This window comes from Mus caroli, chromosome 8 (genome assembly GCF_900094665.2).
Source record: "Mus caroli chromosome 8, CAROLI_EIJ_v1.1, whole genome shotgun sequence".
NCBI classification, from domain to species: domain Eukaryota; kingdom Metazoa; phylum Chordata; class Mammalia; order Rodentia; family Muridae; genus Mus; species Mus caroli.
This window is the reverse complement of record NC_034577.1, coordinates 111,185,951-111,199,945: the sequence shown is the minus strand read 5'-3', so window position 1 is coordinate 111,199,945 and position 13,995 is coordinate 111,185,951. Positions and strand designations below refer to the sequence as shown.

The 13,995-nt window shown below is 50.4% G+C and overlaps 1 protein-coding gene across 2 annotated transcripts in view; it reads right to left on the bottom strand.

Annotated features, from left to right (window-relative positions):
* Window positions 1-13,995, bottom strand: part of Crispld2 (cysteine rich secretory protein LCCL domain containing 2) — a 61,056-nt gene that overhangs the window by 18,464 nt on the left and 28,597 nt on the right. The window contains exons 7-13 of one of the 2 annotated variants that reach the window (XM_021169837.1): window positions 11,519-11,656; window positions 9,100-9,160; window positions 6,163-6,229; window positions 5,634-5,764; window positions 4,583-4,626; window positions 3,857-3,929; window positions 1,510-1,585 (exon numbers count right to left, since the gene is read on the bottom strand). In XM_021169837.1, the coding sequence (XP_021025496.1) occupies window positions 1,510-1,585; window positions 3,857-3,929; window positions 4,583-4,626; window positions 5,634-5,764; window positions 6,163-6,229; window positions 9,100-9,160; window positions 11,519-11,656 (590 nt within the window). The remainder of the gene's footprint in view (window positions 1-1,509; window positions 1,586-3,856; window positions 3,930-4,582; window positions 4,627-5,633; window positions 5,765-6,162; window positions 6,230-9,099; window positions 9,161-11,518; window positions 11,657-13,995) is intronic. The other variant, XM_021169838.1, reaches the window with a different exon arrangement.

The following is a 13,995-nucleotide window of genomic DNA, read 5'->3' as shown; positions in this document are numbered from 1 at the left end:
AAAAAAAAAAAAAAAAAAAAAAAAAAAAAAAAAGGTTTTGCCCATTCTTTTATTCTGAAAACATTTTAAAACCACAGTCTGGGGCTTATCTTATTTTGTTTTCTCTGTTTCTTTTCCTTTTTTTAGTTCTGAGGATGGAACTGGGGGCTTCCTATTAGGTGAGCTCTAACAAGAAATACATCATATTTTTCCTTCTTCATAAAAACTCTAACTTTCAGAACTCAATTTCAGCTAAACAGCTTTCCAGAAGGCTTTTTCTTTCCTCATAAAGGAAAAAAAAAAAAAAGACAAGGAAAAAGGCTTAGTCATGAAGGCCACTTTGGCCTTAAGGAACTAAGTGACTTCACGCCTACAGGAATCTGGGACAATTGAAGGCAAATGGAAACAAAGATGGTGGTGGCAAGGGAAGAGAGCAGTTTGCAGAGGACCGGGAAAGTGTGAGGGATGGGTTAGCTGGAGACATGATCCGACCAGCTGGCAGGGTGTAGAGCTAGAAGATACCGTGGGCTGGACAAGTCTGGCTGGCTCTGTGATTTCCACTCATGAAGACAAAAAGACCTCAGAGGAATTTCATGTGCTGTGAGGGAGAGGGGGGCAGGGCTCGGGCAGATGGGGAGTGGGGTGGGGGAGGGGTCTGCCCCTTCTGGGTCACTGCGTCCCTAAGCCCTGGACATCAGAGGGAACAGGCTGAGCTCTGAAAAATCAACAAAGCAAAACTAGGCCTTCACATCTGAGTAAGGAGGGATGATGGGGGCACAGTTTTGTTTTCTGTGTGCTTACAACTGAGAGCATACAAGGCAAAAAGAAACAGTAGCGGATTAACCGCACCTGTGGAAGGGATACAGTGGCATGCAAAGAACTTGCTGGCCAGTTCTTGGTCAACTTGATGCAAGCTAGAGTTCTCTGGGAAGATGGACTTTCGAATGAGAGCATGCCTCCATCCAATTAGCCTGTAAGGCAAGTCTGTAGGGCATTTCCTAGATTCAGTAATGGATGTGGGAGGACCCGGCTCACCCTAGGCTCACTCAGTGCTGCTCCTGGGCGAGTAGCCCTGAGTTCTATGAGAAAGCAAACAAAGGAAGTAGCCAGAAAGCAGTGTGTAGTCGGTTCCTGCCTCCTGGTTCTTGCCTCGAGTCCCTACCCTGGCGTCCCTCAGTGATGATGGTCTATGACTTGTGAGCTGTAAACTGAAAGAAACCCTTTTTGGCCACCGTGCTTATCACGGCAACAGAGCCCCTAACAACGGCGGCGAGTAAACATCCGAGAAAATGAAACCTGTGAACCGCAAAGACCTTCAAACCAGGACAGGCCATCCTTGTAAGAGGAGAGGTGCTAGAGCTTCCATTCACAAAGACAGACAGACAGACAGACAGATAGGCAGACGGATGGGATGTAGGGGCCGTGGCCGCAGGAACAGGTTGGCTGAGTATAGCCACAGGCTCTGGCATGAGTTCAGGTCATGGCTTCCACACCTTGGGACTGGGTTTCTGAGGAAGTTAGGTTACTCACATCAGCATAGATGTTGGTTCCATACACAGGAGCCCAATAGGATGGCTCCTCTCCACAGCGCGCAGGACACTGGATTCTGAAAATGAGAGGTAATCATAGTAAATGTGTGCGCATGTGCTCACACGTGTACATATATGTGTGTGTGTGTGTGTGACTTATACATGCCGTGGTTTGTGTGTAGAGGTCAGAGGGCAATCTGCAGGAATTGGTTCTCTCACCACATGGGTCCTGGGGATCGAACTCAGGTTGTAAGACTTGGCAAGAAGTGCCTTCACCTTCTGAGCCATCTTGCTAGTATGCAGATGGGACAGAGACCTAGAAATCATAGCTCAGGGCTGGGGCACGTCTCAAACACACAGGGTCCAGGATCAAGGCCAGCAAAGAAGGAAAGGAAGCAATTGTCCCCTATGGTGGCTGTGGTAAACACATCCTTGTCTTTATTTAACCATGCATATAAAACTCAAAAGCCCCAGAGAGACGGCCACAGAGAAATAAAGGGCCCCAGGACAGGCGTGTTGGACTGTGGGGTTGCACCTTCCTTACCTGGGTGCTGACAGGGTGTGCTCTGGGTGCAGAATGTAGATCATTATCAATAGGGGTTTTAAGGCTATTTCCCTATGTGGAGAGGAAGGGTGGGGAGCCCTCACCTCAGTGACTCAGAATGTTCCAAGAAGGGCACAGATAACTCCAGGCAGAAAGGGTCAGATTACCATGGAAGTCATGGCCTCAGCCCAGCTAATGGCCCCAGGGTTGAAGAGGGCTCCTCAGAGTGAAAAATAGGAGGGCCCCAGGTGGCTGGCAAGCCCCATGCCAGGCAGAAAAAGCACGAGCTTTGACTAAGAAAAGGCCCTTTGTGTCTGTCTGGAACAGTTTACCACAGGCTGAGCCCAGGGACCACAAAGCCAAGATGGCGGCCGAAAGCCACCTGGCCCAGATACAGGCAGGATGCTTGGCAGGAAGGAAGTCAATGGGGCGGGCTGAGGCAGCTCCTGGGAGGAATGGAAGGAGCAGGCAGGGAAAGAGTGGTGTGTGTGTGTGTGTGTGTGTGTGTGTGTGTGTGTGTGTGTGTGATGTTTAAGTGTGTGTTATGTTGGGTGTGTGTATCTGTGTGTGGTGTGTATGTGTGTGTATATGTGTATATATATATGTGTATGTGTGTGGTATGTATATATGTGTATATGTGTTTGTGTGTATATGTGTATATTATGTGGTGTGTGTGTGTGGTGTGTATGAATGTGGTGTGTGTATATGTGGTGTGTGTATGTGTGTGGTATGTGTGTATGTGTGTGTATATGTGTATGTGTGTGTATATGTGTATGTGTGTGGTGTGTGAGTATGAATGTGGTATGTGTATGTGAGTGTGGTGTGTGTATGTGTGGTGTGTGTGTCTGTGTCTGTGTGATGTTGGATGTGTGTACGTGGGTTTAAAAAAACAATTCGAGAGTCTGAGAACTCTCACGCCTGCTCCCGGAGGGTGTCGGGTTGGAAGGCTGCATGAGTACATGGACCCTGACAAGGTTTTCCTCATGTTTCCTGCCATTTTCCTTTTCTTTCTCTATCACACTCAAGAAATCCACGAAATGCCCATGGCAGCCCCTTGAATACTCCAGCCAGTCTTATGTGCCTAATGGCATCTTTATAGGCGCCCCTCTGTGCAGACAGGGGTATAGGGAAGGGTGGGGGTGGGATGGAAGACTCAAGCTTCACCTAGGGCCCTTTCCAGAATCTAGTTTCCAGGCCCCAGGACTCCTGTACAGCAGCACAGCCAACACCAGAGGTGGCTGCACTTCTCTAAAGGCTGTCTAGCTCAGGGTGCTGGGGGCACACACCACACCACAGATACAGTGTGGCTGAGTTTTGCTCTGGCCGAGGTCACCTTCTCTGACAGGGAAACAACTTAGAGCAAGCAGATGTGTCCAGGTTCTCCTGAGTCCAGGAAGGAGGGCCTTTCTGTGTCCCTTTCCAAGGGCCGCTTTGGGAATTTTAGAAACTGGGTCCCTAGGACAAGGAGACCCTTTTCTGGCAAGTCAAGGCTCAAATAGGAGACACTTGCTTTCTCTTTCTTTCCTGGAAGTTGGGGTAGGGAAGCTCCCATGTAGGGAGGCCCTCTCCCCTGAAGCTCTGGTGTCTGTGGAGGGTCCCGGGTAATGATCTTAGCCTGCCACTCATCTGGGGTAGAGGGACTTAAGATGGGAATTAGATGTCTCCAGCTTAGTGTAAAAAAACCTGACTTTTGGGTACAGCTCAGCACAGAGCCTTCTGCTCATGCCTGGCACAGACAGAGCCAGATCCCAGGCAGGCCCACAAGAAGATGACACCGCAGGAGAAAAGTCTCAGTCTCTCTTACCTCGGGCAGTGGGTGGCCGGCTTCTCGAAAGGGCACAGCTGTGCGACCGTGGCGTGGCAGTCCACGGCCGTCTCTAAGGATAGGAGACAGAGAGAAAGTGTCAGGCCATAGCTCACAGGGCTGTGGACAGGCTGTGTTCTGGCTGTGTGCCTACACTCACAGACCAGTGGAGCGCAGACAGCCCCACAGCCCAGTGTGTCTACAGGCACAGACATCTCTCTTGGTCTCTCTCTCCGTGGGATTCTCACGTGCTCCCTTTGAACACTGATATTTGCTTTTGAAACCTGTCCCCTGCTCTACCACCTCTGACCATCCCAGGTGTGATTTTGCATCTACACATGGATAAGCCGAGGGTCCCTAGTGGCTCCTGCTTCCGTTTTAGATCTCCCTGGCATCTACTCCTGCCAGGACAGTGACTCCGCCCATCAAGGCCTTTAAAGAGGAGACACAGACCATGTCACACAGACCATGTCTGTGGTATTCAGATGGCAGCCATGATCCTGTGTCTCTGACTCAGACATGTGCAGCCAAGTTCAAATCCAGATGTACTTAGAAATCAGTGAGAGAGGTGACCTTTAGGACTCCCCCTCACAGAGCCTTTCTGGGAACAGTGCCTCAGGCTGAAATGGTAACTATAAAGCAAGGGACCCAAGGAAGGGGAATTTATTTCTGGGGCAATCCCAGGCTCACACATCTTTCTGTTCCCTCGGGGCCTGGCCAGCTTACCTGTCACTTTTGACACAGTGAAGGAGCTAGACGGCTTGTATTTGCTGGAAAAGAAAACACGAATCAGTACATACTAGGTTCCAAGCAGGCCACACACCTCACACTGCCCTGCTTGAAACACGGGAACCCAAGGAGCTTAGAGTATTCTAGAGTGGAACTGTGTAGCCTTTCGTCAGCTGCAGCCTAGGGAGGCCCTCAGACCCCTTCTTAGAACAATACTTTTTTTTGGTTTCCGGCAGGGTTAGAATGCACTGTAGCACAGGCTAGCCTCAAACTCGTGGTGATCCTGCTTCAGCCAGAATAAAGGATCAGAAATACCTAAGATGTGGCTGGTCCAACCCTAGGTGACCCTGGACTGGATCAGCTCTGGCTCACAGGCGAGTGTCAACGGTGGGACACTGGCTGTCTTGCTGTCTTTTGTTTTCCTGTTTCCTTAGATGCTTCCAAAGTCTCAATAATACGTGGGGGTGGGGGAGGGTATGCTTGTGGGCACATGTGCAAGCGTGTGCGTATATGTGTGAGGGCCAGAGATGGGCCTCAGAGACCGTCCACATTTTCATGGGTAGGATGTTGGGAACAGGGTCTCTTATTCGCCTGGCACTCAGCAAGTAGGCTAGTTGCCCATGGAGTTCTGGGCATCCTCCTGTTTCTGCCTCCCCAGTGCCAGGATTATAAATACATGCCCCACATGGCTTTTTACATGGGTCCCTGTGTTTGCATGGCAAGCACTTCACCCACTGAGCCAACTCCCCAGCCCTCAAAACCACTTCTACAATAAGAAAACAGTGACAGGGCTGGAGAGATGGCTCAGCAGTTAAGAGCACTGACTGCTCTACTGAACGCCCTGAGTTCAAATCCCAGCAATCATATGGGTGACTCACAACCATCTGTAATGGATCTGATGCCCTCTTCTGGTGTGTCTGAAGACAGCTACAGTGTACTTACATATAATAATAAATAAATCTTAAGAAAGAAAGGAAAACAGTAAGGATCACCCTCCCAAAACACACACACACACACACACACACACACACACACGGAGGACAGGTACCTCAGGGACTCCATGCCATTTTTCTGAGATTTGACAAAGAAGGGTACCATCCCATTCCTGGTGACATCCACCAGGCCACCTCGATCATCGATGACACCGTAGTGGATAGCAGCTCGGCATATGCTGGAAGACTACAGCGCGGAACAGAGAGCACAAATGTGGAATTCCTCTTCCAGCGCCATCTGAGGCATTTGTCCCCGGCCAACCAAAACCCAAACACTTGGACCGAAACACAGCCCACCGACCACTCCCCGCTGTCCTTAGCTACATCCTATTCCTGCATGGCTTAAGAACTCATCCTGGCTGCTTAAGCCCTTCCAGCTGAGCATGCTGACCCCTGAACGGCAGAGACTTTCGGTCTCAGTTCCCAGAAGTGGTTTTAGCTTTGAAGCCCTGAGTCCATTCAGATCGGTCCGTTTGGGCGTTCCAGATTGAGCTAAGAGAGACCTATCTTTAAACGTCCCACTGACTTTAGGCTACCTGGTGGGGTTTCCTGTTTCTGATGTAAAGAGCCACTGGCTATACTTACACTTTCATAAAACAGAGAGCCAAAGACCTTCGCCTTGTTGCTCAGACAGCCTGCTGGGCACTGGTACCTGAGAGGCAAATGAAAAGCTCGTTGGTGAGGTGGCCCAGTGACATTGCCACGCTTCCTCACTAGTGATGAGAAACATGTCACTGACAGACCTCTCTGCTGTGAACCACGATGTGTGTTTCTGTGTGCACATAGAGGTGTAGGTGCCTGCAGATGCCAGAAGAGCTAGTTAGATCCCTTGGAGAGGCAGAGACGGGCATTTGTGAACCACCCTGTGAGTTCTGGGATTCAAGCCCTGGTCTTCACACAGAGCAGCAACCGTTCTTAGCTGCTGAGCCATCTCTCTAGCCCATTTGTTTGTTTAGAGGCTGAGTCTTACTTTGTGGCCTAGTAAGACCTGGAACTAATTATGTAGTTGGGACTAGCCTCGAATTTGTGACAATCCTCCCGTTTCTGTCTCCTTGGTGTTAGGACGGCAGGCATACATTACCCAGTGTGTGTGTGTGTGTGTGTGTGTGTGTGTGTGTGTGTGTGTAGTGTTAGATCTTCCTTGATTACTCTACACCCTTTTTTTTTTGAGACCAGTCTCTCTTTGAACCTGGGGCTCATTGGTTAGTGAGTCAAACTGGCCAGGAAATCCTCGGGACCCACCTTTTTCTGTTTCCTCTCCCCAGTGCTGGGGTACAGACCCTCACTCAACTTTTACGAAGATGCTAGGGACCTAAACTCTGTTTCACATACTTGCACAACAAGCCTTCGCCTACACTGAGCCATCTCCACAACCCAGGATTTGTTGTTGTTGTTGTTGTTGTTGTTATTTAATGAGGTTAATATAGAATGATGATTCCCCCTGTTCACCACAGACCAAACACTAACCTATAGGAAAGTCTTCAAGTCCATGTCATAGACCCCATGCCCCAACCTCCCCTCCAAATATGTACGTGCCCAGGAAAAAGTCAGCAAGCTACCCCAACTGCACATCAAGTGTACTGGGACTTGTAAAGACTAGGCAGGGGCTGGTGAGATGGCTCAGTGGGTAAGAGTATCCAACTGCTCTTCTGAAGGTCAGGAGTTCAAATCCCAGCAACCACATGGTGGCTCACAACCATCCATAACGAGATCTGACTCCCTCTTCTGGAGTGTCTGAAGACAAGCTACAGTGTACTTAATAAATAAATAAATCTTTAAAAAAGAAGACCAGGCAGATGGCAGCAGGTGACAGAGGCACAGCCAAACGTAGCTTTGCATCACCAGATGTCAGCTTGTTACATGGCTACTATAAACAGAGAGCCTGAGGAGTGCTGGTGGAGTGTGGAGAATGACCAGTGAGTCCATGAGCAGGACCTGCCTCAGGCACATGGATAAAGAAGAGGGAGCACACGTCATGTGGATGAGGCTCTGGCTTGGTGGGGTTTGTGGGTTTTTTTTTCTTTTATCGATTGTTGTTTTCTAAATGAAATAATGAATAAAATACCTTTCAGTGTCGAAGGCTGTAAGGAAGCCCAGTGGCTGTCACTTTTATAGTGAGGCCGGGCTGCCATAGGTTGTGTTGGGTTGAGTTGCCCTGACTGACTGACTGGATGACTCTGAAGCCTCTATAAACAGACCCTGGGCCTCTGGCTGCCCAAGGAGAGCCATCTGACAATGTGTGACATCTTCTGAGAACCTAGACAGCCCCAGAGCTCTCAAAAGATGTGGTCCGGGAGTCCCTGCTTGACACTCAGTTCACGCAATGCAGACAGCGAATGTCCCCCTGGGTTTAGGCGTGGTCATTCCACCACATCTGGCTTGTGTCACCATCGCTCAGTGGTTTCCTCTCACAAGACAGTTCTGCAAAGGTCCCCCACTGCTGTGCAGGGCACCCGGTGGGTGTGCTCTTGGGACAGTCACATCCTGGCTATCCTGTTTCCTGTCACTCCTGTGTGAGTGAAGGGCTCTCCCACACACTGGGATCCAGGTCGGTTGGGTAATGTGGATAGCCACCTTCTCCTTCCAAAGGATGCTTCAAATAACTCACTCAGTTCATGACAGGCTCAGATGGTGCCAGTGTCCCTTGGCAGAGACCTTGAGTGATACCTTGTAAACACTCCCCCAGATAAGTGTACTACCCCCACCCACACCCACCCCACCCCCCATCCCCCCCCCCCCCCCTCAGGACTCATGTTCTGTTTAGAGAGGGAATCCTGTTAAATCCTCAGAGACCCCAGGCTCTGGGCTAAACCTCAGTTAGCTTGACGCCAGCTCCAAGAGGAGGACTCACGATAATGGGTGGGCCACAGGACTGGAATGAGAACTGGTTTGCCAGAACCCATCAGATACACTGGTTACAATAAGAGCATTTTCAGGTGTGTCACTCCCACAATATACTCCATGGGGGCCTTGCAGGCTGTAGCACTCTCTGGACCAGAGACAAAGCACTTGGCAGTAACATGTGCCTGGCAGAATGCACTGCCCACCGCCTGGGGAGAGTTTTAGTTGTCCCCACTGGCATTTGGTAGAGATCAAGGTCTGGGACTTTCTCAATATCCCATAATATATGTGGTGTCCTATCTCAATGTCTCATGCTCCCCAGGAGTGAGAGGTGACATGTGACAGAGGTGGATCATTCATCAGTCAAGTGCTCAATGGGAGGCAGTGGTCAGGGGTGACAGAGGATGTCACGGTTGGGAGATAGCAAGATGTAACAGTTCCGGGGGACAGACGAGTGTCGCGGTTAATCTAATCAGCATACGTCAGACATGGAAGCTTCTAGCTCAATCTGGTGTACATGGTGCTAACTGTATGAGTGCTATTGCCCCCCACCCCTGTGGGTCTAGCAGGCTCAGAGTAGAGTAGGAAGCAGCGCTTTAGCAGATCATGTGACTGACATATACCTCAAGAGGGTCCCAAGGGCAGCTAGCCCAGCCCAGCCCAGCCCTGCTGGGTCCTCACCTGTTACACGTGGATCCTTTGCATGAGTCCTTCATCTTGGTGTCACAGTGGACCACTTGGGCTAGGAGAGACACGGGAAATGGGACCATGAGGCCAAGAGGGTTAGAAGACCCCTCCCCCATTCCCAGGGACATTCTGGAATGTTCTGGAATCCAGGCCACAAGAGCAAGTGCAGCAGCGGCTGCTGGCTATGGCTGGAACAATAGACCCGGGATTGATTTTCTTTTTTCGTTTATTTGTTGAGACAAGGGTTTCTCTGTGTAGCCTTGGCTGTCCTGGAACTCACTCTGTAGACCAGGCTGTCCTGGAAATCAGAGAATCATCCTCCTGCCTCTGCCTCCCAAGTCCTGGGATTAAAATCATGAACCGCCCAGCGTCTAGTAATTTTTAAGACGTGTTTTCACTCTTAGCCCAGGCTGGCCTCACTTGAGATCCTCCTGCCTCTGCCTCCAGAATGCTGGGATGACAGATTTCCATCACCATGCCCAGCTCCAGACCACTTACCAAAGGCGGCTGTGGCATTGCATAAGTTATTTCCTGCTGGTATCCAACCACCACCCTCAAGCAAAACAAATGGGGGCAGTGCCCATCTCAAAAGGTTCTTGTGGGCATTAAAAAAACAAAAAAACAAAAAACATGTGACCATGAATGTTAGCTGACACAGTCAGTACCCACAGCCCCACTTGGGTCTAGGAAGGTAAAGCTTACCAAGGGGTGGGCTGTACAAGAGGCGTGGCTTGTGGTAGGCTAACTAGACACAGGGTTGGGATGTCTATAAAGGCTAGATGTGAGAGGGTAAATTTAAAGGCAGCGGGGTTTGTGAGGACCCTCGTTCTAGCCTGGACACAGGGATCCTGGCTATTCTGACCCATACTGTTTCTCACAACCAATTTGAGTTTTGCCAACATTTCCACAGCCGTCTGTTTTATAAGGACTTCTTGGGGACTTGAGAGCAGTGTTGCTTAAGGGAAAACTACCAAGGGGCCTACAGACGACCCAGCGGTTACGAGCACACACTGCTCTTGCCGAGGACTGCTCAGCTCCCAGTGCCCATGGTCAGACAGTCTGTAATTCCATCTCCATGGGCTCTGACCTCCTCTGTGGACCACTGCACTGATACACCCTATCCACAGGCAGGCATACACAGAATTGAAAATAGTCAAAACAAATCTAAAAAAAGAGATGAACAAGATTGTCATTGTACAGTATTAAAGCTGGTCCTGTCGGAACAATCAGGGCACCAGCATACTTCCTGGCTATTCAGTCACTGTAGTTTGTATGACATGTTTGAAAACCAAAGAGCCTCGTGCCGGGAAAGAACTATGGGGTATCTTAGAAGAGTGGACACACCTCTCTCTGGCGGGACCACTGTTGTACCCTCTAATGCTTAGAGATAGGGAATCCCAGACATTCAGCACGCCCAGTGGCCCTGCTGTGAGAGGCACCTCATCAGCCTATCCCTCTGCCAAGGTGGTTGTTTACCCAGTTCCTACATACCAACCAGATAGCAGCTGAGGGCTAGCTGGGCAGGGATACAGTAAGCATTGGGAGGTGAGATGTCCAGGGGCAGAGAGATAAGTTTGGAACCATTCATATTTTGGGATTTCCAGAAGTCTATGGAGATCCCAAATGTCCACCCAAAGGGTGGGGACTGGAAGCAGTTCGCACTGGTCTCAATGTGAAGGGAGCCATCTGCTGACTCTGGGTGCTGCACTCACAGTGCTATGAGCCATCTTTGCTGTCCATATCCAGCCTGTTGTAGCTATGGGTGTTGTCGCCCTTCTTGTATGGATAAGCAAATGAAGCCTTACAGAGTGGAGCAAGGGGCTGATTAAGAGAGACAGAACCTGGGAAAGGATGCGTGGACTATCCCAGAACCAGCCTGGATGTGTTGTGCTCTGATTTCCCAGTGACTAGTATATCCCAGAGAAACCCCGCTTCCTCCCAGAGTCCCTTCGAAAGCCTCAGGGAAATCTAACATTAAAACAGCTGTCTTGGGGGGCAGGGGAGAGTAGCTCAGTGGATACAGAGTCTGCCTGGCTAGCATGCAGGAAGCCCTGGGTTCTGTCATAAGCACCTCATTAAACTAGGTTCACTGGATGTAGAAAAACAAGGATGAAGAGTTCAAGGTCATCCTTGGCTACATAGCAAGTTCAAGAGCAGTCTGGGTGCCCTGAGGCTCTACATTTAAACAAACAAGCAAACATCCAGCTTGGAAAAAAGAGCCAGCCAGCATCCTCCCGTAAGGCTCATTTCTGTGACTTAAAAGCATCTTTCTCAAATAAGTTTTGGGGTTGCATCCAGCCAATTCCACCCCACCCTGTCTCTATCGCCAGGATACCCAGCTCTGGTTCTGCACCAACCCCTATCAAATATGGCTTGGGGGCAGGCACCCCAGAGACTGGAGACAGCAACTCACTCATGAAGTTGACGACTGCGGTCTTCTTGGTCTTGATCACCCTGGGCTGAACCCAGACATGGGTTTCCTCGGGAGCAGGAGGCGATTCCACCTCGTTCATCATATCCACCTCTGGTTTATGCTTGTGAGGCTTTTCTGCTGGTGGTAAGGGGGAAAGAGAACATTCGGGATTCGACCAAAATACCCTTCGTTTTTGTTTTTGTCCTTAAGGCAGGATCTTACTGTATAGACCAGGCTAGCCTCAAACTCAGAGATCCACTCACCTCTGCCTCCTACATTCCAGGGAGCTCCTTAGCCACTAGATCCATCCCTAAAAATCCTCTTTGGAAAAAAAGCACCTTACAGACGGAACTCGTTTGCGATTTGGCTTCACAAAGAGTCATTTCATCCGCAGAGCGGAGGTTAGGCTGAGGACAGGCCTGCCCAGGTGGAATTCTACCAGCCCTGAGGACGGTCAGCTCGCATCCATGTTTACTCTGGACCTCAGAGAAGCAGCCCTGCGTGAGGGTAGGGTGCAGCAGCCACACCTGGACATCAGTGTCGCACCTCTTCTTCCACAAAACTGTCTGTCCCCGTCCCTACCTTAGCCCCAGAATTGGAGCTTTCTCAGAGGGACCTCTGTTTCCTAGATTTGTTGGGGCAAAGTCACAAAGACTCATGCCTCATTTCTACCCCTAGTGACAGGAACCCCTCGCCTGGCTCAAGCCTGGCTCAGCCACGGAGATTTGCTGTCTCAACCTTGGACGGGGCCGGGCACAGTGACTCAGTGTGCAGGGAGGCTGAAGCAGGAGGATTGCTTCAAGTTCAAGGCCAGCCCGGCTATATCGTGAGTAACACGACTATCTAGGCTACATAAGGAGACCCTATGCCCTTGTTGGCTTTCTATTGATATGATAACCACCAGGACCAAGAGTGGAAGGAAGGGTTTACTCAGCTCACAGGGTGATACAGTTCAGTGAGGAAGCCAAGGCAGGAACCTAGAGGCAGAAACTGGAGCAGAGGCCATGAAGGAACACTGCTGACTGCCCTGCTCTGGTGCTTGCTTGGCCTGCTTTCTTTATACAACTCAAGAGAGGCTGCCTGTCCAGGGGTAGTGCCACCCACAGTGGGCTGGGCCCTCCCATATCAACCATCAGTCAAAAAACGCTCCGTCCCCAGACACGCTTTCTGGCCAGGCCGATGGAGGTGTTTTCTCAGCAGAGGTTCCCTCTTCCTAGGTGACACTAGATTGTGTCAAGATGCAAAACAAAACAAACAAACAAACAAAAAAACCCTAACCAATACATACTCGCTCTCTCTCAACTTAAAAATCAGGGCATGTCACACAGACCTGTAATTGTCATACTCCAGAAGCTGAGGCAGGAGAATTATGAGTTCAAGGACTGCTCTCTCTCAACTTAAAAATCAGGGCATGTCACACAGACCTGTAATTGTCACACTCCAGAAGCTGAGGCAGGAAAATTGTGAGTTCAAGGACAGCCTGGACTGGTTGAGATTCAGTTTCAAAACATATTAGACCTGGTACATTGAACTATCTGAAACCCCAGCTCCGTGGTTTCAAAGATTGCAGCTTAGCTGGCCCAAATCCCACAATCCTTTCCCTCCTAAGGGCACCCTGCACTCTCTTTTCTCTGTCACCATGACCCCCCCCCCAGCCCCATTTTAAAGCACTTCAGTTTGTGGGCTGAACTGTGCAAGAGGCTCTTAGCCTCAGCCCACTGATCTCCACTTCTGTTCAGGACAACAGACGTGGCTCCCTCCGAAAGTGGGCTGACGGGACACCACACTGACCCCCCAGCAAAGCAGAGTCTGAGAGTGGGCTGGCCACCCCAAGCTACCTTACCCATGGTGAGCCCCCAGGCAGCCCCACTGAGGACCACAGCTCTCAAGAGTCAGGAAGTGCCCTTCCGCACACCTCAGAGGGGAACACCCAGAGACTCCCCGGTGTCCAGTAAACCTGGACACACCTCCCTCACTGACCCTTTGAAGCTCAGCCCACCCACCTTGAGCTTGCTTATTAACACTCCCACAGGCCAATGAGGGGGTGAGTGCCCCCTCCCCCCAGGCTGGCAGCCTGCTTCATAGGAAAATGCTGTCTCGGAGTCAGACTGCCGTCAGTGGATGAGTTTGGGCCAAGACTATTTCAAGAAGGAAAAAATGTAGCACCCACAGGCCTGTCTGATTCCACAGAGGCCCGTCATCCCCAAGCGCTGTCTTCATAGAGCAGCAGCCTGGGTTTTGATGTCCCCCGCCAGCAGGATAGGTATCCAAATGAAAGGCCAACGAGAGAGGTGAGGCGCCCCCTGTCTTTCTAGGCGAGCACCAGGCAGCGAGTGGGGACTGACTTATCCCAGGCTAGCCCTGGCCTGAGAAGAGAAGGAACACTGAAGGCAGAGATAAAAGAACATTCATATGGCTGGCTGTAATTTCATCTTTGCTACCAGGAGACCCAGCTTCATGGCCCACCATACTCCCTT